Source organism: Chenopodium album, chromosome 11, assembly GCF_948465745.1.
Source record: "Chenopodium album chromosome 11, dcCheAlbu1.1, whole genome shotgun sequence".
NCBI classification, from domain to species: domain Eukaryota; kingdom Viridiplantae; phylum Streptophyta; class Magnoliopsida; order Caryophyllales; family Amaranthaceae; genus Chenopodium; species Chenopodium album.
In genome coordinates this window covers 14,753,588-14,777,988 of record NC_137844.1, presented here as the reverse complement: position 1 = coordinate 14,777,988, position 24,401 = coordinate 14,753,588, and the positions used below count along the sequence as shown (strand labels likewise).

Sequence of the window (24,401 nt, the reverse complement as noted above, 5' to 3'; positions counted from 1 at the left end):
TTGACACCATGAGAAGGTTGAGAAATATTAGGCGGAAATACACCCATTAGCCTGCTCCGCGGGTCCTCTAAAGGCCAGAAAACTTCAGTTTTTTCCACATTGAGATGTAACCCAACTAAGGCCGTTCCTCCATAATTAATTGCAAAACCTTCCCCACAACCAAAGTTTCACCAATAACAGTGCCATCATCCAAATACCACGCCTGAAGACATAAGTCAAAAGCATCTCTGATTTTACAAACCATGGGCTGTAAAACCAAAGAAAAAAGTAAAGGACCAAGGGGATCACCCTGCTGCACTCCCTGACACGACCATAAGGATTGGTCCCCATAATATAATCTGGCTAGATTTGAATAGCAGAATTCAACCCATCGGGAAATGCCCGGATAACGACGCCGAACTTTACGCAACATGACCGTACGAAAAACAAGATTGAAGGCATTTTGAAAATCCACCAATAACATAGAAAGACCAACCTCAGAACCACGATCCTCAATCAACCGATTCACAGCATGAAGAATTGCCTCACCACCTGAAGAAACCTCAACGCCAAATTGAATACCATCAAAGTAACTACCCAAAGACTGACCAACCATAACAGCACCCACTTTTGATACCAGACGTCGCCAAATAGTACCCACAGCTATAGGACGAATACCACCACCGGGCTTGACAAGTGGTGTAAGAGGAGCACTTGTAATATACTCTCCTAGTTCCATAGGACACTTTCCAGCTAAAAAGAGATTAACCATCCCAGAAATATATTCAACTAACTCATCTGATATAGCCACAACAACACCATTCAAGCAATCTATAAGGTGCTGAGCACGTAAACCGTCCCTACCACATGAAGTGCCACATGGAAAACTCTTAATCCGATCCAAAACAACAGCAAAAGTAGTAACGGGATGAAGGCCATCAACTGGTATATCAGGTAAGGATGGAGCTGGAAAAGTAGGGTGTTTATACTCTAAATCTACGAGAGTGGCGTCATTATAAGGAGCAACACCTGAAGAAGAAAGAACCCGGACTGCAGCAGTATAATGGCCATCACAAATCTTCCTACGACATTGCTTGATATTACGCTCCTCCAAATCAAGGTCCTCATCACCAACCACTGATAAAGTAGGAGAATCCTCTGCCAAAGTATCCCTCACAAGCTGCAAATTACCACCTGGTGCACTCCAAGAACCAATAGCACGGGAAATACTCTCTTCTTGATGTTGACGCCTTACCAAAGACCTAGACTCAAAACTGCTCTGCGGGCGAAAGGTTTTAAGGGTGCAAAGAGGTAACACTAACAAAGAGACCCAACTAGAAATATCATCAGGCTTAGAGATCACCTTATCAAGGGCACCTTTCAGAACCCGAGAAAACCCAAAACGACACTTGGGAGGTATAGACTTCATAGTACGAAACCCCTTGGAGAACAAACAATCAACAAGAGCCACATCAAAACCACAATGCTGATCTTGCACCAAAACACCCCTGCGTCCAAGCTGAGCTGGAGAAGAGGGAGCTTGTTGCTTTGAGATACCATGAAGCTCAAAACGAACAATACCATCTCCTTCATCCGAGGGTGACACAAACACACTCGCACTATGACGACACTTAGTACGATGCGTATGCGTTTTGAAGCAAACCCCACATAACCAAATCCCCATATGCAAAAAAGTAACTTCAACCTCATTATAAACAGCCAAATCAGAAGAAAGAGAATGCCGTGTGATATCCCGCGCACCAATATAAAAATGACAATCAGAAAGATGCTTGATAAGGGAACTTTTAGTAAGGCCATTGCCCCTTCCATCTTGGCAACAACTATGACCCACAAAGGGGAAATGAAACTGCACCTTGGCAGCCGACATAGCCTTACACAGCCACCACCAAAAACTGCAGTAGAACCCAGCTGCAAAAAACACCAAAAAAAAAACCCAAGATACAACAACCAACGAAGTGCCCCCAAGCTAACACACGAGACAACCACTACTGCACCCTAAAAACAGCTCCCAATTGCACCAAAAATACACCCAAAATCCTTGAAAAATGGTAGGAAATAAACGCCTGAAGAACACCCCCAAAGAATGCGAAACACAACTACGCTAAAAACACCAGAATATTACGGCTGGAAAAAAGCATAGACGTGACCAAAAACTTTACCTCACCACTTCCTAAAGAACGCTGATGAGCCTCGAGAAACTGAACTGATTGCCGGCAACCATAATACTTCCTGAACACGACCAGAAAACCGCTTGAATCGAGACCTGAAAATAGCCTAAACTCGCCCAAAAAACAGCCCGAAACACGACCACCAAAGGCGGCTTGAAAATAGCTGTTCGAGACCCTCAATAACACTCAAGAATTAGCCAATAAAAACCTGAAAACGCTCCCAAAACTGACAAGAAACGCTGCCTTAAAACGCCGATGAATTTGCTCCCTTAAAACGATTAAATACCGCAAGCAAAAAGGGTTAATTCCACTCCACGCCGATACTAATAGCCACCGGAAAAGCTGCTGCGAAACCCACCGGATTATTGACGTGGAATCTGCCGGTTTATTAACGTGATCGCAGAACCTGGTTGCACCCTAATCGCCCCATAATCGCCCTTTTTGAAACCCTTTTATTATTATTATTATTATTATTATTATTATTATTATTATGTAAAAATTATATAGCAACTGAAAATTAATAAACTATTCATTAAGACAATTCTAACAAGTACATACAAGACTATATTTTCATATGAGTATTAGTCAAAGTGGATTAGGGGAATAATGCAAAAGATCAACCATTTTTTTTTTTGGAAAATTTGTGAGAAAGGACCTTTATAGTGGCTAACTTTGTGAGAAAGGATCTATTATCGCAAAAGTTTTGAAAAAGGATTTTTAACGGGTTTTAAGTTGTGAGTTGGAACCTTGGCTTATTTTCCAGTGAGTCAATGTTGGAATCTGGCGTTGACTGCCACATGACTTACACGTGACACTTAAAAAATCCCTTTTAGATACCTCGAGTTACAAATTGAAATAATTGCTCGATTAAAGTCTTAGTCTCTTAGAAGTCACTTTTTAGCAAGGAAACCAAGATATTTCTAAGAAAGTAGCTTAGATTGATAAATAGTGGCATGCAAATTAAATCTAGACATTTTTAGCAAGTAAAACGAGATATTAATTTCTAGTAATTTTTTCTCTTTTGAACTCATATTAGAACCTTCACAGGCCTAAATGACCCCAAAACCTTAAACAACCAAATATCTCGGCTTAAAAATAATGGCGCGTAGATCGAGATATTTTTTTCACGCAAGATGAGACATTTCTGATAAGTGACATTTATGTCACTCCTAGGGAGTAGTATTAGAGTTATTTTCGTGTTTATTTTCCCTTATTTTTCCTTTTATTCTCTTGTTTTCTCTTTAATAAAGTTTCTAGTTTATTTTGGTAATTTTGGTGTGTTTTAGTTTATTTTCTTTATTTTATTAGTTTTAGTCTATTTTCCTATTTTATTTTATTTTATTTGCTTGTAGTTTTAATTATTTTTAGTTTAGTTTTATATCTCTTATTTTCTATTTTATTTTATTTATTTATTTTTTATTTGTCTTGGTTTTGTTTTATTTCGTCCTTTATTTATTTTCATTTTATTTTATTCTTTTTCTTTGTCCCATTCCTTTCTCGGTTTTGTGTGTAGGAGTTCGGGTTTCGTGTCAAGTGAGTTCGGGTTTCGATTTGAGTCAAACGCCCAAGCCCATTTCATGAGCACGCTGCCAGCCCCACTGCCGCAACACAACAACCTGCTGCCCCTTATCCTTCACCACACCCTTCACTATCCTACACCACCCCAAGCAACATCACAATCTCCCCTACTGCCTCCTTCCACCACAATCAGCCACGCATTTCTCAGCTCACCAACTTCAGCCACTCCGCAACTAAACACCAGCCATCACAACCACCAACAACACCAGCACCTCACCTCCCCTGCCCTCACACAACCTGCCAAACCCCAACATCGCAAACCACCAGCGCACCTCCATCAGCACCAACAGCAGCAACATTGCGCAACCAACCTACGCCATACACCCACAGCACCACCTCGCAACACTAAACTCATCTAACAGCCCTGACCCACCTTCAACTACCACCGCAATCAACCTCCCTCAACCAATTACAGCAGTCGCACACCTAGCAGCCACCAAACAACACCAACACCTAGCAGCCCACCAAACAACCTCACACCTTACCACCACCACGCAACAGAGCAGCCACCACCAGCATCAATTACAGCAGCAATTGCGCCACATCGTCACCAATTCGCACAGCAACAGCCCCAAATCAGAGAGAAATGCAAGTTCATTTGGGTTCGAGCAAACCCATTGAGAAGTTCGGTCGAATTAAAAGGGCGAAAACAAGCAGAATCATTCGATGTTTTCTTATTTTTAGAGGAGTGGTCGAACACACCCATGGTTCGATCGAACCAACCCATAGTTCGGCCGCACCTACTTTCGGTTCGATCGAACCATTTCACGAGCTTCGTACGCGATTATTAATGAAGACCAACGACCTTGATTGATGCTCATAATAGGCGTTGATGATGCGATTGGTGGTGATAGTCGTTCATTTGGTGCTTGAGTGAAATCGGAGGGTGGTGATGCAATGAAGATAATTGATGGTGGAGCTTGGTGAAGTATGGTGCAGGGGATTATTTCCCCATTAGAGAGCTGGCATCGAATAGAAGAAGAAATGGAGGGTCTGATGTTTTGGGGATTTTGGTTTTATTTTTCTTTTTCTTTTATTTTTTTCTTTTCCTTTTCCTTTTCTTATTTCTTTTCTCTTTTGTTTCTTTTCTCTTTTATTTCCTTTTTATTTCCTATTCTTACTTTATTTATTTCCTTCTTTTATTTTTCTATTTTTCCTAGTTTTATTAAGTTAGTATTAATACCCATTTTTGGGGCAATTAAAGAGAACTTTTTTTTAGTTTTAGGAGAGCTTCTCTCTCTAGGTTTAGCTTAGGATTAGGGTAGTTTAGAGAGAGAAAGTGAGGGTTTCACCATTGTTGAACTTGGATTTTGAAGAAGAAATTGATCATCTTTTCTATAGATTTACATCTTCAATCAATGAGAATCTCTAACTCTCTCTCCTCTATTTTTATTGTTTTATTTTGATTATTATTTTTGTTGTTGGTATTGCTTGTTGATCATGTTGATTCTTGATTATTTGTTGATTAATCTTGTTATTATCATGATAAGTGAGTAATTTTCCCATTGAGGGGATGGTTGTGGTGTAGTTGGATCTTGAGCATGTTCTAGGTTTAGAGTTGATTTATTTGTGATTAAAGTCTTTATATGCTTGATATTCTTTAATCTCCTTGCAAGTGCACATTGTTGGTTGATTAAAGGTGAATCTTTACTAACAAGGAACGGAAGTTGACTTAGTTAAGGTTCATTAGTATCGATTGTTATTTAATAGTACCTCCTAGTATATGGTTCTAATGTGGAAACATAGAGGCTATGTTAGGAGAAGCCAATTGACCCCGGAAGGCGGCTAGATTGGATCCTTTATTTCGATATTTGAGCATGTTTAGTTCATAATTAATTCAATTTCTATGCCTTTGTTTATGTTTAAGTGAATGTTATACCTAAACCATTTCCCTTAATGTTTTATTTTTTGTTTTAGCATTTTTAGACTTTAGTTTATTTATCTCCTATTCCGGACTAGCTTAATTGTCGATAACATTTGGTGGTGTTTATCCGTTCTCTATGGTTCGACCCCTATGCTAGCCTTATACTCGTATTAGGTTTGTTTAGGTTGTATAAATTGTATTTGATCTAGGTGTAGTCGTTTGACGACGCGATTATTATCTTGTCAATTTCTAATAATTTTTTGTCACATTTGACTTCATGTTGGACGCTTTAAAAGCCAAAATAACTCCAAAACTTTAATTAATTTAACTAAACAATTTCCTTGGCTTTAAAAAAATGGAAAACAAATTAACACATCTTTAGCACGCAAAACGAGGTATTATATCTTTTTGTCACTTTTCACTCCATATTTGTCTTTTTACGAACCAAAATAACCTAAAAAACCTTACGCAAGCAATTTTCCCAACTTAAAAATAATACTACGCACAAGTTGAGATATCCATAGGATGCAAAACAAGATATTTCTAGTAATGTTTGCCACTTTTGACCTCATATTAGATCCTTTATGGGACCAAAAGACCTCAAAACCTTTATCGAGCAATTATATTATTTCGGCTCATAAATTAAAAAAAATAAAAATCTAGAAATGAGGTGTTTTTCAAAGGCCATGTGATAATTTACAAACATATTTTGGGGTTGATTCACCGAAAAATTGGCCAAGGTCCCAATTCACAATTTCAAACCACTTAAAAGCTTTTTTTTCACAACATTTGCGATAAACGGTCCCTTCTCATAAAGTAGACCTCTAAAAAGGTCATTTAATTTCTCAAAATTTTATTTATTTATTTTTTATTTATTTATTTTTGCTTCATTGTGTTTTGGTGATTCAAATTTCTAATAAATTTCTAATAAAGTAAAGTCATGTAGGATCTTATTTGTTTTTAAAAATAAAATGGGTAGGATCTTATACTATTAATTAGTGTTAATTGATTAAGAATTGCTATCATTTGTACCAATAGATTAACCAAACTAATTAAAGGCAAGTATTTCATAGATTATTAAATAAAACTCCAATTTGAGTTGTTTTATATATATCAACATTATGATACAATGCATGCATGATGCATCATATCCCACTTAGACCTGTCAATTGTATTGGTCGGGTCAGGTTCAGATCGGGCTGCTTCATTTCATGGGTCGTTTCGGGTCGGGTCACGGGTCAAGAAATGCTCAACCCTAATCTAAAGTTTCGGGTTCGGGTCAACCCAACAGATTTCGAACAATTTTTTATTTAATTTTTTTTCGTTTATAAGATGACTTTTCAAGCTTACTTTGCTATGTTTTTCCAATTTTTTAATCAAACACTTTCACCACATTATTTTTAGCCATTACATACTACATAATTTAAATCATCACCATTTCACCAAAGCTCATTAATTCCTAACTAATAAATTAAAATGATAATAAACTTGAAAGTAAAATTTTTAAACATTCCAAAATTTAAGGAAGAGACCAACATGATTATATATGTGGATTATAATATCTCTTGGCATAATATCAGTAAACCTGTCGATCGGTGGTATGACGGTGATGTGGGTTATACGGATGTAATTAGTGTGGGTCGATAATTGGTGTGGATTTGAGCAAGAGTTGTATGAGAAAGAGATAAAATAAATGTCAGATGGTAGACAAATAATCAAACTTAATCAATAAACTAATACTTCCTCCGTTTTTTTTTTAATTATTATTGTACCACTCGCTTTTAAAGGAAATTTCACAAATATTGCACCATTTCCATTTAAAGAAACAAAATATGCGTGTTCACACTACAAATATCCAATATACCCTTATTTTAACACTTGATTATTTACTTTATGTTTATATCACATGAATTTTTTTTGCACTTTTATCCTTCTAACTGATACACATATAACCATTGTATATTGTCCTTGCATACAATACCATTAAAAATTTGACACATCATCAAAGGGGTGGGGGGAGAAAATTAGAACTCAAATATAAATTGAATTTAATGGAACTTGGGCCCATTATTCTAGCCAATAAAAACATAACAAATAATTGTCCTATGTAGAGATCACATACAACAATTGTATGTGTAGATATAATAAAATGAATATATACATTGGGAGCTTTCTAGATAGATAAGCTCTAACTTCTCTCTTGGAAAAGCTTCCTCTCTCTGAAAATGGAATTTTTCATCGCCACTTCATGGTCCTCACACTGTCTTTCCACCGCCACTAAGCCTATCTTCTCTTCCCTTCTCTTGATGGGCTTGCAGATCTATCTAAGGTTAGCTTTGTTTTTTCCGTCGCCGCCTCTTCACCACCATCGACCATCATCTTATATGAAATTAAGCAAGCTTTTCTTGCTTTTGGCTGCCTTCAAGCCTTGATCCTCACATCTAAAGATGTGTATGACAATTCTAATGCTCTCTTATAGTCCTTGCAATTGAATTTATTTTGATCAATCATTATTGCTAATTTTTAATTTTTGGGTTTTGAGTATTTTGTTTATGATTTTCGTTCAATTAATTGGATTCGTGATATGTGTTTGATATTTTTTTACAAGCCTTTGATGAGATTAATCTCATGGTATTGTTTTCTAATTTTAATTGCAAGTCTTTTGATGTGAGATTTTTCCCATCTTTGTCTAATTGTAGTTTTGTGGGGGGGTGGGATGGGTTTTCTTTTCTACTTCCTTTCAATTGTTGTTGTAGTTTCCTCGAGAATTTCTTAGTCTCGGTGTCTCTTCCTTGTTTTCTTTTTTGCTAGCTTTTTGCACCTCCGCTTTCTAGTTGCCTATGCTCTTGGTCATCCTCATCACTGACAATCTAGTGTTTCAACGAGAGATCGTAGTTAAGATCGACACTGTTTTCTTTGCCGCCTCACCGCTTCATGAATGTCATCAGTTGTTTGCTTTAGCTTCTATGAGGAAGTTTTGTTTAGCTTCTTTAAGAAGCTTATTTTTTAGCATAAGTCTTTATTATTATTGTTATGTTTTTAATTTTCTGTATTTTTCTTTTATCTTTCATCTATTAGTCTTTCCCTGAGATAGAGAGGCTTTTAGATTCTACTCCCTCTGTCCCTTTTTTTCCCCCATTTGTCATAAATGGATGTCCCTTATTAATTGCCCCATTCCATTTTGGGCCATGGTCCCCATCTTCTTAACTTCTACTTAATTTTTATAACCCAGCCATGTCACGTATTAGTTCTCCTAAGAACCCCCTCCAACCCACTAATTACTCTCTCTCCTCTTTCATTTCACTTTTTCTCTCTCTTCTGGTCAATGTTTTCTCTCTTCTCATTCAAAACAATGTCCTCTGCTCCTCTCCATTTACCTTCTTCTGTAATTATCTTCCACCATTAATTTCACTCTTATCTCCCCCAACCACCTCTATTTTCTCACCACCCTTATAAAAGTAAAAACCCTATTTTTTTTTTTACTCATTTGGTGTTTGGGTCCAATTTAGTCCAATTGGGTCTAGTCATTAAATGATCCAATTAAAAGCCCAAGGTCAAGGTTCAACTCTCCAATTGTGCTAAAGTCAAGATCAGTCAACAAGGCAAGTCAATTGGGCCAAGGCCCACTTCTCCCGTATATACAAAGGTATAAAAGCCATCAATATCACATTTGTACACACATTCACAAAAAGCCTCAAGCAATTAACTCTTTTGCATAGCTTTCTCTCTCTACACATTGTACTGACTTTAGCATCGGAGGGGCCTTCCTCGGCAACACCCCCGAGGCTAGTTTACGTGTGTTTGCTGTGCAGGAAACCCTCGGCCCAGCATCACTTGGACCGAGCCCAGTCTTCACCACTTCATAAGACCTTCGGCAAGGTCCTATTGTTTTTACCCGAAACAATTTGGCGCCGTCTGTGGGGAAGACTTTCAAAAAATCTTCAAGCCAATTTCAATCGTTCTACCTCAATCTTAGTTCCAATGGCTAAGAATCGCAAGAACAAAAGCAACGGTGCTTCTCCTCCGAGAAAACGCCGAAAATCACTGGGAGGGGGTCCCTTAATACGCCCCACTCCTAGTTCTTCTCCTCCTCGAGATAGGAGCCCCTCCGCGGGACCCGACTCTCATGGGGAGCCTAGGGAGAGATTCACCGAATCTCCTATCATCCAGTCCAATCATCCACCGAGCCCGCCTCCGTCAAATGAGGACAGTCGGTCCACTGAAAGGACCCAATCTCATGCCCGGAGCCAATCCCGGAGCATTCACACCCATTCTCGCTCTCAGCCGAGGACACCCTTGACGAGGCCCAACTCGGAGGAGGTAGTGAGAGCTTTAGCGGTTCTCATGGAAGCCATTAAGGCCCAAAATATGCCGCCTCCACGCGACCGAACCCCTCCGCAAACCAGGAACCAGCGGAGGAACCTCGGCCAGGAGGGGGAGAAACCCTCCTCTTTCAAGGAGCTCGGCGAATGGGAGGAGGACACATGGAGAACCGAGAGGGAGAGAAAAAGGAACTCTCACTTCTTCAGGGAGCCTTCCACTCAGCTCGCTACGAGCAGAGCCCATAAAAGCAGCAGTTCTGCCTCTCGGCCAGAAACTGCTCGCCGAAGTGTTCACGATCGTCTCGGCGATAGGGAACGGAGCATGCACAACCGCCTCTCCTACCCTGTAGTCGAGGCCCAGACCTTCCAGCCGGGGACGAAAACCACTTCTACCTCTCTGAGAGGGCGGAGCGCGGTCCTTTCGGCTGGGAATAAGGGCAAGGCCGTGATGCTGCCTTCCAGTTCTCCATTCGAACAGTGGATATTAGAATACCATGTGCCGACGGTTAAAATCCCGTCGCGCATTACTTATGATGGAATTTCGGATCCGAAGGACCATATTGCCTCATACGAGGCTCACATGCATCTCTGCCCCAGGTCCGAAGCGACTTGGTGCAAATATTTCCCAACCACTCTCAAGGGGGTCGCGCAAGCGTGGATCTCCAAGGGAGTTAAAGAAGGCTCAATCACTGGGTGGGACGATCTATCCTCCAAGTTTAGGAGCAAGTTTTCTACGGCGAATCGCCGGGAGAAGATTACTGCAGAGCTTATGGGTCTGCAGCAAGGCGAGGCTGAGAGCCTCAGAGACTATCTGACTCGCTTCAGCAACGAGTCATCTAGCATTTCTCAGCTGGACCAAGGGCTGGCAGTTTTCGCCCTTCAGCACGGTCTCAGAACTGGACCGTTCTCCGACTTCATGGTCATGAATTCACCCAGGACCTTGGAGGAGGCGCTGAATGCTTCGGATAAGTTCATCGGAGCTGAAGAGTGGAACAAAACAAAAGCCCAACCTCAATCTGGGGGAGGGAAACAAAAACAAACACCCTCGTCTGAGGGCCAAGGCCAGAAGGCGAAGGGAAAGGCGAAAGCCTCGGAACAATCTTCGGCCAACGAGTCGAAGAAGGAAAAATTTGCTCCTTTCGCGGGCAGATATGAATCCTATATTCTTCTCTCTCTTCCGCGCGCTAAGATTTACAGCGTGACGAAGGAGGAGCAGAGTTATAGAAAGCCGAGACCACTCCTAGAGTGGTATCAGCGTAAGAATAAAAATCAGTGGTGTGAGTTCCATGAGTCACCGAGACACAACACTGAAGAGTGTATCCACCTGAAGGACCAAATCGAGGATATGGTCCGAAGGGATACTTGTAAAAATATATCGCGGATCACCGCGAGAAAAAGAGGCCGAGAAGTCTGAAAAAGACTCTCGGCAAGAAATTGACTTCCCCCGAAAGAACAACAAAACTGAGGAAGGAAAATTCCCTCCAATTCATGTTATCTCGGGAGGAGCATGCTCTCGGAGGGAGCACAAGCGTCACCTCAGGGCTCTGACTCACCAGGTGAACCATGCTGACATTCAGCCACCCCAGTCACCGATGCCGAACATGACGTTCAGAGCCGCTGACTGTCGGGGGGTGACGTACCCTCACGAGGACCCGTTGGTGATCATTGCCACGGTGGCCAACCACGACGTCAATAAAGTTCTAATTGACGGTGGTAGCGGAGCAAATATTTTGTTCCGAAAGACCTATAATCAAATCAAGCTGAAGCCCAAGCACCTCACGCTGGTATCCTACCCAGTATCCGGATTCAACGGGGCTTCAACTTATCCTGATGGGAAGGTTCTACTTCCTGTCACCATCGGCTGTGATGAAGCATCTAGGAACGTCATGACTGAATTTTTGGTTATCGACGCGCCTTCAGTGTACAACGTGATTTTGGGGAGACCCATAATTCACGAGATCCAAGGGGTTGTCTCAAGTTATCATCAGCTGATGATCTATGTTTCAGACGCCGACTTCCCCGAAAGGATCCAGGGCAGCCAAAAGGAGGCCCGAAGGTGCAACTACCTCAAGCCATCCACTAGTCGCCCAGACAACGACGGTGAGGATGAGGAGGAGAAATAAAAAGAAAGAGAGCCGAGCACAAAAAAGCCGAAAGGTCTAAGTGCTTCGGCCCAAGGTTCTGTGCCCAAAGAAAAAGGGTCAGAAAAAGAAAAGGCTAGCTCTTAATCTGAGCCGAAAAACTCAAAAAGCCAGCCGAAGAAGAAAAAGTCTGGGACGCCTGCTGACATAGATAGCAGGCCAGATTGTGAAGAGTCCAACCCATCAACAATGGACCTGGACCAGTAGACTGAGACGGTCGAGTTGACCGAAGGAGATGCTGAGAAATGTGTAACAATCGGGATGGACCTTGATCCGAGCACCCGTGGTGAACTTATTCAACTCCTTCGGGACAACAGAGATGTGTTTGCTTTCTCGGCAGTCGATATGCCTGGGATAAGTCCAGACCTCATCTCCCATAAGCTTAACGTCGACCCAACGTGTCGGCCAGTTAAGCAAAAGAAGCGGAATTACTCCGCAAATAAGAACCGAGACATCGCAGCCGAGGTCAAAAAATTGCTGGATGCAGGCTTCATCGAGCCTTGTCAGTATCCAGAATGGCTGGCAAATGTGGTGATGGTTTAGAAGGCCAATGATACCTGGAGAATGTGCGTTGACTTCACGGACCTAAATAAGGCTTGTCTGAAGGATTTCTATCCCTTGCCGAGGATCGATCAGCTAATCGACTCGACGAGTGGCCATGCCTTGCTTAGTTTCATGGACGCATTCTCGGGGTATCATCAGATCTTCATGCACCCCGACGACCGAGCCAAGACGGCATTCGTCAGTCGGGGTGTACAATTACAAAATGATGCCCTTCGGATTGAAAAATGCGGGGGCAACTTATCAGAGGCTAGTGGATCAAGTTTTTGCCGATCAAAAAGGCCGAAACATGGAAGTTTACGTTGACGATTTAATCGTCAAAAGCAAAAAATCTAAAGACCATGTTAAGGACCTGGCTGAAACCTTCACCACCTTAAGAAAGCATTAAATGAAGCTGAATCCGAAGAAGTGTGTCTTCGCCGTGAAGTCAGGGAAATTCCTTGGGTTCATGGTTAGCAAGAGGGGGATTGATTCCAATCCCTCCAAAGTCAAAGCGGCGCTCGATCTTCCTGAGCCGAAAACAAAGAGGGACATTCAGCGGCTCACCGGAAGAATGGCAGCCCTCTCGAGGTTCATTTCCAGAGCTTCGGACAAGGGGTTACCTTTCTTCAAAGCCCTAAAACTCCCAAAAACAAAAGAGCTCGTTTGGGAAGAAGAGCAAAAAGAAGCCTTCAAGCAGCTTCGGGAGCATCAGGCTCAACTCCCAACACTGGCTAGTCCAGTAGAGGGAGAAACTTTGTATCTGTACGTGGCTGTCAGTCCAGCCACCATCAGTGCAGTGCTGCTGAGGGAAGAAAATAAAATTCAACAACCGATCTACTTCGTCAGTCACACTCTGACGGACGCCGAGATTCGCTATCCTCTACTCGAGAAAGTTGCCTTTGCAGTAGTGGTAGCTGCTCGGAAGTTGAGGCCCTACTTTGATTGCCATCAGATAGTGGTTTTAACTGATCAGCCGCTGGAAAAAGTTCTCGGCAAAGTTGAAAAATCCGGTAGGCTGGCCAAGTGGGCTTTCGAGCTCACTGAATTCAGCGTCAGCTACCAGCCGAGAACATCCATCAAGGCTCAAGCTCTAGCGGACTTCTTGGTCGAATGCTCGTACCAAGAGACGCTAGACGATGAAAACAAAATCTGGACCGTTTTTACGGATGGATCCTCCACCGTAAATGGTTCGGGGGCAGGGGTAGTGATAACCTCTCCCGAAGGCAAATCCTTCGAGTATGCACTCAAATTTCCTTTCAAAGCTTCGAACAACGAAGCTGAATATGAGGCAGCAATTGCTGGCCTAGAACTGTGCATCTCTCTGGAAGCCGAGCATGTCTGTCTAAAGACAGACTCTCAGCTAGTTGCGTATCAGATCGGTGGCAGCTACGAGGCCAAAGAGCCCTCCATGATAGCCTATCTTGCCAAGATCAAATCAGTTATTGCAAAGCTGAGAACTTTTGAAGTTCAGCTGATCCCAAGGGGTCAAAATGCTCAAGCCGACGCACTCTCCAAACTTGCCAGTTCAACTCTCACTGAGTTGAACAGATCTGTATATGTGGAAGTGCGCCGAGAAAGAAGTGTCGACGAAGCATCCGAAGTGTGCTGCGCTGACCCAGAACCTAGTTGGATGGACCCCATCCTAACTTATAAGCTTCGGGGAGAAATTCCCGAAGACAGAATTTTGGCCTCCGAACTGAAGAGAACTAGCTCAAGGTTCATCGTCTTTAGGGGATAGCTTCTGAAAAAGTCCTTCTTGGCCCCATTGCTGAAATACGTGGGTCCAACAGATGCAGATTACATCCTTCGGGAGATTCACCTCGGCATCTGTGGAAACCACATTGGGGGAAGGACCCTAGCCCACAAGGCATTGAGGGCCGGATATTACTGGCCCACCATGATCTCTGACGCTAAGGAGCTGGTCCGAAAATGCGAAAAATGTCAAAAATTCGCACCAGTGATCCATCAGCCCAGCTAGAGACCTTCAGCCGATCCTTAATCCGCTTCCGTTTGCCCAATGGGGGCTGGATATTTTGGGACCCTTTCCAGATGCACCTTACCAAAAAAGATGGTTAATAGTCGGCATCGACTATTTCAGCAAATGGATTGAGGCTGAAGCAGCTTCGAATATAAGAGAGCAAACTGTCAGGAAATTTATCTGGTAGAACATTATCACTCGCTTCGGTATTCCGAAGGTCTTTGTCTTCGATCATGGGAGACAATTTGACAATTTACCGCTGAGGCGGTACACAGATCAGTTCGGCATCAAATTGGCATATTCAGCAGTGTGTCATCCACAAAGTAATGGCCAAGCCGAAGCTGCAAATAAACAAATCCTCAATTCTTTGAAGAAAAGAGTTGAAGATCAAAAGTCAAAGTGGATAGAGGAACTTCCAGGAACCCTCTGGTCACTTCTGACAACTGAAAAAGAGGCAACGGGTTATTCACCTTTTGAGCTGGTGTATGTTGCCGAAGCCGTTCTTCCAGTGGATATCGGCTCCGAAAGTTTACGAGTGCACCACTTCTCGGCTGAGAATGGGCAACTTATGAAGGAATCCCTCGATTTCCTCGATGAAGTGAGAGACTCAGCCCGAGACAGAATGGCTGCTTATAAGCAGAGAATCAGCAAATTTTACAACCGAAGGGTCCATGCAAGGCCTCTCAAAATTGGAGACCTTGTCCTTCGGAATGCTGCTGCAGTTCAGAAAGGCCGAATCCATGGGAAACTCTCAGCTGCATGGGAGGGACCCTATGAAATTCATGATGAGCTTCAGCCAGGAACATACCGACTTCGACAGTTAGATGGAACTGAGCTGAAAAATCACTGAAATGCTGATGTACTTAATAAATATCATGTGTAAACCCTTCGAGGCAGAACAATCTTTGTAAGTACATTTTGAATTATTAATGAAAGGCCTCAGAGCCACCATCTCTATAAGTATTTGCAACTTTTTATTCTTTCAAGTTTTCTTTATTCTATCTACTCTTTAAGGGTTTTTATTCAGCCTCGGCTGAAACCTTCGCCTTCGGGTAACTGGGTTTCAGATTGCTGACAAACTCGTCTTTTTAAAGAACTCTGGTCTTTCAGTTGAAGTTAAACTTCAGTAAGACTTGTTCTCCAAAGACATGAGTCCATGGACAAGTCTGGGATATTGCCTTAACTAAGCCTTGTATCCCATAAAGCCATTATCTGAAACATTGCCTTCAGTTGGCCTTGTGTTTCAGATATCCATTTTTAAAGATAGACAGAAACTCAAGGATAACAGCAACTATTAGAAATTTTTTATTCAGCTTCGTCTGAAAGTTAAAGAAACCCAATTCAGTAATCCAAAGACTTGAGTCTTCAGATTACTGGGGGGGGGGCAAGAAGCACTATCAGTGCAAGTTTATCTTCAGCAGAATTCTTCAAGCTGAAAGTTTTGTACTTAGCAAATTTTTGCGAAATTTCTCAAGTTCAGAAACAGTAAAGCATTCAGAATGAGGAAAATAAGACAAAGCAATTGAAGAAAAATGCATCAGGTAAAGTTCAAATGCTCAGAAAACGAGCTACAAAGTTCAAATGTTTTAAAGACATAATAAAGCATTGGCAGCCGCCCACAAGCGGAAAATTATAGCTGTCGGGGTACATACAAAAACAGATAAAGCAGTTTGTACATCAAGGCAAGCTGAAGCAAAAAACAAGGCAAAAAATATTCAGAAGCAGCAAGTCTAAAGTTGAGCGCATGATGAACCGCAAGATTCTAAAGACGACTGCCCGAGTTCCTATGCTTCAGTCCGAGGATCAGACTGATCAGCAATACTGGGCCCCATTGTGGCCTCAGTCCCAGCAGCAGATGAAGCAGGCTTCGCACCTTGCTGAGCCTCCCTCTCCCTTTGTTCAGCCTCCATCTCCCTTCTTTCAACTTTTTCTTCGGCTTCTTCAGCCTCAAGGATTTCAGCTTCGATTGGAGTTGGAAACTGCATATGAGGGTCTTCGGGATCCTGGATCCATTCAGCACATTTGGACCAGTCCAGCTTCGGCTCAGCATGTAGGCAGACTCTTCGGCACACTCTAACCCCGTTCTTGAAACCCATATCGTATTCTTCCTGGGTGTAGATACGGACCTTGAGTAGGGCCTCAGCATCAGCCAACTTCTTCTGTACCTCCTCCAAGTCCTTCTTGGATCTGTTCAGCTCATCAGTAAGCTTGGAGGAGGAATCTCTCTGCTCGTTCAGCTCTTGCTAAACTTGGGATGCTTCAGTTTTTACTTGGGTTAGTTCATCACTTTTGACCCTCAGTTGATCCTCAACCTCTTGGAGTTTGGATTTCTGAGATTCAGTAGCAGTAGCAGCTTCTGAGAGTTGGACGTTTCGAGCTTAGAGCATTTCTTCAGCAGCCATTCTACTGGCTTCCAAAGCTTCTAGCTTCTGTTGCACCTCAGCCTGTGCAGCAGCTCCCTCTCTGATTCTGCTCTCAATGGCAGCCTTGAACTTGGAGATATCCACTCCCATATGCTCCTGAAGGAATTTCTCCCCTTCTACCAGTAGGGGAAAAAACTCCTTTTCCATTGCAGTGCAAAAGGTTTGAAGGGCCTCCGCAGCTTTTTTCTCGTATTCCTCACCCTTCTGTTGCTTCTCTTCAGCTGCTGCTTGCTTCAGCTTAGCAAGCTTCAGCTCCTCATCTGCTACCTTCTTCTCATACTCGGCAGCATCAACCCTATCTTGTAGGGAGTCTATCAGCTCTACAATGAGAGTCTGATTGTGCACAAACTGGAAACAGAGGCACAAGTCAGTTAAAAAAAAAACTGAGCTGAAGAGCTGAATTGAAAAAAAGAGATAAAGGCGAGGAGGTTTACCTACATCATCAGCAGTTGATTAGACCTTGCTGGGTCTGGAACTAATCTGCTGGATTCCCCCATCCCAGTAGTGGCCTTCAGCGACAGATCCTCGCCCTATCTACTTCGGTCAGGCCAGCAAAATCGCCGAAGTAGGCTACAACACCTTCTCGATTATGGCCCCATATGAGATCCCAGATGTGATCTGGAATTGGAATGCGGGGGGCCGAGAAACTCCTCTTGCCGGAAGATAGGAAAGATTCTTTTTCTGCCAAGCCCGGCTAAGAGAAATTGAAACTATCTCTCCAGACTGCAGCGTCTGGAATGAAGGAAAGGAGGATTCGAGAGCTTCCTGGGCCTTGGATGGCTCAGCTTCTTCTTCTTGAATTTCTTCCTCCTTCTCAGCAGAGTCAATGATTATGACTTCTGCTTCTTCTTCAACAGTGAGGACGAAAGCCTCAACCTCTCTTGCGATATCGATTGTGAAACCCTCAGCAACGGGCTTAACAGCATCTTCAGCATTGTGCTCAACAGCACTCTCTTGGACTTCCTCCTCTTGGACCCCTCCCTTGGGATCGGGAGTTTTCTGATCCACCTCCATCTCAAGAGGTGGTGAAGGGGTCTTCGGCGGAGACTGGGGTGGTGGCTGGGGAACCCTCGGCGATCCACCGCCTTCCTCAGGTTCCCGGATGTTGATGCCGACGGGCCCCGGCCTCGTCTGAAAATCGTAAGGGCCGATGATGGCCATCCTTCGTCTTCTTTTGAGAAGAGGCTGCTCGTCCATATCAGATTCTTCAGATTCCTCTGGTATTTGGTCTTCGGGACGAACAGGGGCTTTCCCTTCTCTGTCTCTTGCTCTCTTCAGACTGCAACAGACAGGGGGACAGGAAGAGCGTGAGTAAAAAAAAAAAAAAGCTGAAAAGCTAAGTCTAACTCACCGAGGTCTTCAGCAAAGCCTCGTCTTCTTCCTCAGCTGCCCTTGCCGCTGCTTCTTCCTCAGCAGCCCTGGAGGACCCTTCTCCCCCTTCACAAGCTTCAATAGCCCGTGCAACCTCCTCGGTCGTACGGGCAGCTTCGAGTTCCTCAGCCAACAGTTGAAGCCAAGGATCTCTCTTCTTCCACCAAGGCTTCTGCCTCTGATACAGAGAAACAACCTCAATTTGGATATGTGAGTGATCTAGAGGACTTCCCTATGCTTCGGATCAGTGATAGAAGGGGCCCGATCGATTATGACTCGTTCTCGAGTAACGCCGAAACGGTTGTAGTCAATGCCGACGTTAGTCTCGTTTCGCTCTGAGTATAAGAAAAAAGGAGCAAAGATCAGTTCAGCGAAATAAAAGATGCTGGATTGGCTCAGCAGAAAAGTGTGAAACAAAAACAGAGAAAAATAAGTAATAAAGGCCTCGGCCCCAGCCGAAGAAACTTACCATCCCTAAACTTTCTGCTGAGGCCGACAGCTGCTAACATGTGCTCTTGGAAAATGTAATGGTTATCCGGGAGCCAAGTCTCCGGGATATACTTCATTCGGCCGCCAGCGCCCCCAGGGTTCAGCATTCTGCCGAAGATATTTTGCTGATTAAGGTTCAGATCTGGGCCTCTATCTTCGGGAGGGCCCAGGCTTCCCATTTCAGGATCAGGCTCAACTAGATACTTGGGAGCGCTGAAGACATAAGGGTGGTTAGGATCTGTGGGCGCCCTAACACAGATCCATTGACCTCTCCATTCCTTGTCTGAAGAGTCGTTCGGCCACATTGTTAAATACTGGGGCTGAGACTCAATTCGGTACCACCCAAGACTGTGATCTCCGTGCCCACTTTGAGTGTTTGGCACTAGCCGATGAAGCTTTTTGAAGCAGTGAAGGTTCGGCACATATCTGAAGAACTTGCAGACCCACAAATATGTCATCACCCTTCGGATGCTGACAGGAGTTAGCTGGCACAGGGAGACCCTGTAGTGGATCAGCAAGTCTCGGACGAACACGTCCAAAGGAAACCTCAGCCCGTACTGAAGCTGTCTTGTGTACACCCCCACATACCCCGGGGGTGGACGATGGATTCTATCGGATGCTAGGGGCATTCTGCACCAATATCCATCGGCTTCCATGATGCCATAGTGCAGCTCAATCTGCTCGGCAAACCGATATGCATCAGCGTGGTCTACCCACCAAGAGTAGGGGCAGTTCTTTATCATGGCTGAGGCAACCTCAACATCCTCCCACTCTTCAAATCCAGGGAGGACATCCCAAAGGTTGGCAGGGAATTCTTCGTCCCGCCCAGAAACGCTCGGCCCCTCCGTTCCTTCAGGAGGCGCAGATGAAATTGGGGTCGCCCTTATTCCTTCAGCAGGGTCAGGCCCTACTCTTTGTCCATTCCAAGTCCCAGTCCTGTTCCTAGGATCGGGAAATTGCCTTGCCCTTCTCGGAGCACGGGCCCTACCTCTAACTCCTCTCACCATTGTTGAGTTTCGAAGAAAAAGTCGAAAAAAGGGGAAAGAGTTCGAATTCGAAGAAAATTAAACTAAAATCAAAGGAAATTACCTTAACTTGAAGCGGAATTTGCCGATCTACAAGTTGGTAGTGACGAATTTCAGTTTCTAAGCTTAATGCTCGGGGAATTTGCGAAGTTTTGATGCGGGTTCTTGGGTTTTCTCGAGAGCTTTGGGTTCGTGTTTGTGAAGAAGTGAGGAGAGATAGTGCGCTTCTTTGATTTTATTTCCAGAAATGGGAATTCCAGGAGTCCGCGCCTTAATTTCTCTTAAATACCTCACTAAGTAACCGTTAAACACACGTCCCTATGATTAACCGCCCATTATCCGTCCAATTTCCACAAATTATCCATCCAGCTGCCGTTATTTCATTAATTGCGGTTTAAATTCAAATTTTTGGATTAATTAAATCATTTACTTCCCTCCTTTTTCTGGTTAATTAAACCCGACCCGTCATCCTTCCAAATCGGGTCTGGGGGGCAAGTTGTTTGGTTCCAATTTAGTCCAATTGGGTCTAGTCATTAAATGATCCAATTAAAAGCCTAAGGTCAAGGTTCAACTCTCCAATTGTGCTAAAGTCAAGATCAGTCAACAAGACAAGCCAATTAGGTCAAGGCCCACTTCTCCCGCATATACAAAGGTATAAAAGCCATCAATATCACATTTGTACACACATTCACAAAAAGCCTCAAGCAATTAACTCTCTTGCATAGCTTTCTCTCTCTACATATTGTACTGACTTTAGCATCGGAGGGGCCTTCCTCGGCAACACCCCCGAGGCTAGTTTACGTGTGTTTGCTGTGCAGGAAACCCTCGGCCCAGCATCACTTGGACCGAGCCCAGTCTTCACCACTTCATAGGACCTTCGGCAAGGTCCCATTGTTTTTACCCGAAACAATTGGTATTTTCTCTCTCATCCGTTGATGAACCTTAAATTCGGTTCTACAATTCCATAATTTTATTTTTTATTTTTCGAAATCTCTTTCTTAAGATCTATCCTTATGTAATTCTCCTTTGTAGTGTGGGTATTTGTATATTTTTGATAGTTTATTCCTAGATCTGATTACCATGAATTTTAATTTTAATAATTTTCAAAAAAAAATTCACCCACAAATCTATGGTAAGGGTGGGTTTGATCCAGAGCTAACTAGTGAGGATTATGAATTTTTGAAGGATAAACTTCAATTTTATCATAACCCATCCCCAATTAACTCCGATGATGATGAAAAGGAGTTCATCCCCAACACCCACCCGGTCGTTGTGTGTACGACACCTCTTCTAGCCTCACTTCAGGCGCCTGACACGCCGGAGACGATGTGCATGATTTATACCCGACCACCAGCTCAAGGAGGCAACGGTTCTAGGAGGATTGGGGTGATGCGATCTAGGGATGTATGTCGGCCAAAGGCTCTTAACTTTGGAAAGGTTACCATTGGGGAACCTATGGACGCCGATGATGTTACTCAAGGGCGAGAGAGGGAAATTTTGTACCGGGAACCATCCATGGGAGATGAAATGCTTCGACTCTTATGTCCTCTGTATTTCACTCGTCCGAAGAAATCTAGATAAGAAACTTTGACTACTACTTTCTTATCAGATTATATAAATTTTTTGGTATTATGGTTATCTACTTATTTCTATAGGAGTATGGGACTAATATAGGTGTGTTTGTAATTTTGATGGAGTAGTATCTGTATGTGTAATGAAGGTAGAGTAGTATGTCTATGTGTAATTTTGTTGTACTAGGTGTAAGTGTATGTTTAATGCATGTAATTTCAGTTTATTAGCAAAAAAAATGATGTCATATGTAAAGGGGTTATATGTGAAGTTTGATTTAATTGCTACATGAATTAGCATGTGCTTAATTAATGGTAAAAAAAATTATGTGGGTGTTCATAATTTGTTCTTAACTTAATTAATGCTTTTAATGGTGAGATAGTTAAGATACCCACTAGTGTTCATCCATCAACTGAGTTGAAGTAGCAAATACTTCTGTCACAATTTATCTTTCTAAGAGATTTGATATAGAAATTATACTTAGGATAATTGAGACATAATTTGCTTAGAATAAATTGGTGCTCATATTTACCAGTTATAGTGCTTTGTTTTGTGACATTATTTATTCAATGTCAATAACTGCAGTGGTTGTAAGTGGCTTTATGTGAGGCATGTATTGTTTTTCCATCCAAACCATGATAAGGTGGAGGAGTAATTACAGTTTAATGATGTCTTATGTTGCTTTGCATAAGTACTTTGTACTCTTTCTATCCCTTTTTTTGAGCTCTTTTTGCCATAGATGGATGTCCCTATTGACTGTCATGCGATAAGTTGGTTCTGTGATGAGTAGTTTCATAACTACTATGAAGGGTAAAAACCTTATGTGATGTCACTCCATCTTTTTGATGTTTGACGAGGCACGCATAAGCTATAACCTGAGGGCTTTTTCTCATTTTCATTTACTTGGTTTCTTAGTGCCCCTCCATCTATATGATGTTTGATGAGGCAATGGAATGCCATGATCTGAAAATGATTCTTATAATCCCTATGATGGTTCAAATCTATGATGTTAATAAACTTAACTGAGGTTGTTTTTTTTTCTTCTCCTTGCAATGTTGTGAAGATATAATAAACAAAAGCAAGTAATAAACTTTGTAATTGATATCATTAATACTTACAAGAAATGCCATACACAAAAGGTTATTTAATCAATTACATGCTTTTCTAAATTTCTATCAATTAGACAAAAGGATACTTTTTTGACTTACTATCTTCAGCAAAGCATCTAAACACCAACATAACAATAATTAACCATAGAACATACTATTGTTTTGTACACAAAAAAAAACCATATGACATGTGTGATGATTTTGCACTTTTTTCCATCTATAAACATGCCAAAATACCTTAGCTTGCCGATGTTTAGTAGCTGCTGGAAATGCACATCTCCTTAAACATTACTTCTAAGTCTTCCATTTGCATAGATGTATCCTCTGCAATTGAAATGTAACTTTGCACTGAAATGTGGTCTGTTTCTACATCTGTTGTCACTTCTGTGTTCTCAGTGGCTGCTAATATTCCATGTAAGGTCATGTGTTGTTGTAGCAAAGAACTCATACTCTGTTGTAACAATTGAGTTGGCACTTCAACAGATTTTGGTAGAATGCCTTGTCTATCCATCTTTTCCTTTGCATGGTGTGGTAGTGCATAATTATTTAAACCATGCACATTCATTATCTCAAGCATGCAATATTGAAGACTTAGGAAAATAAAATTCACTTTACGAGGCTCAAAAATATCATAAGCATACTTCACAGCGCTTACTAACTCATCAACTAATCTTGGGGATTGTTGGTGTTGAATTGCTTGAATAGCTCAAAAGAAACCTAAGTCGAGAACATTTAATTCTGGACTATTTGGGGGCTGTGAAATAAGATGTATGTTGAAACCTTCTGTGTTTCCTACCATGTTGAATTCGATGTCATCTAGTTGCATATGTGGTGTAGCATTGTCTTGTTGTATCCAAATAGTTTCACATGCATCAATTGGCCACTTTGCTTTTATTGATGGAAGCAATTGCGCAATGAATAACTTCCTTATCACAGATTGAGTGATTCTTTTAATTGGTTTTATTTCCAAAGTGTCTGCTTGTCTATGTATGCTTGACCGTTGTGCTGGAATAACTTCCGTTAGTGGGAAAATTCCTAGCTTTCCCTCAAACAAACAATTGCCATCTTGATCATGAAATGCCCGTGATAGTGCTGCCTCAAACATGACTTTTACATCAAACCTTTTGGACTTACAATTCCTGTAAGGATGAGCTTCATTTGGTGCTAAATAAAAGGTTTGTGTATTTTTTGACATAAAAAACCATTTCTCGTCAGTGTGTACAATATTGTACATTTCTTTGAACCGAGGGATAGTATTTATTGTGCTTGGAATTACTTATTGTATGCACCATCGTAGCCTTTGAATCTTGTTTACGATAGTGAGTGTCGGTTTGATAGCATTGTTATGTCTCTGATTTTGCCCCATTTTACGAATCTTCCAATTGTTGACTTGTTTACATGCATTGATGCTGCCACAGACCTAATGGTCCCCCTTTTTTTCAAAGGGACTGCCATCAGTTGTGAAGCAATCAGTTGGATTGCTTTTCTGCCCACGTTACCCTTATAATTCTTGCTGATTTTTATGCTTTGCTTCAGGGTGACACTTTTCTTAACATGCTTCCAAATCCTTTAGATTGTCCACCTACTAACACCATAAAGGCGAGAAAATGAAGAAATGGCCCCTACAGATAGCTTGAACTGTTTTGCTGCATGCAAGAGGCCCTCTATGCAGGCCTTCCTTTCCAAATCTATCATGTCTTTCCTGGTGTGACTTTTGATAGTTAGTGAGGTATTGTTGCATCTGGTACACCTTGATTTCCTAATTGGAAAACAAGCTCAGTAAAATCCTGAGGTGTAGCTTGAATATTGTTGTCTGTTGCT

At 42.2% G+C, this 24,401-nt stretch overlaps 1 protein-coding gene across 1 annotated transcript; it reads right to left on the bottom strand.

Annotated features, from left to right (window-relative positions):
• Positions 1 to 23,286: 23,286 nt before the first annotated feature.
• On the bottom strand, positions 23,287 to 23,814 carry LOC145566344 (uncharacterized). The gene has a single exon (XM_081625791.1). It carries the CDS (start codon positions 23,812 to 23,814, stop codon positions 23,287 to 23,289), a length of 528 nt encoding a protein of 175 aa, XP_081481917.1.
• Positions 23,815 to 24,401: the final 587 nt, after the last annotated feature.

Coding starts and splice junctions, on each gene's coding strand:
- LOC145566344 (XM_081625791.1), bottom strand. CDS start 23,814: ATGTACAATATTGTACACACTGACGAGAAATGGTTTTTTATGTCAAAA.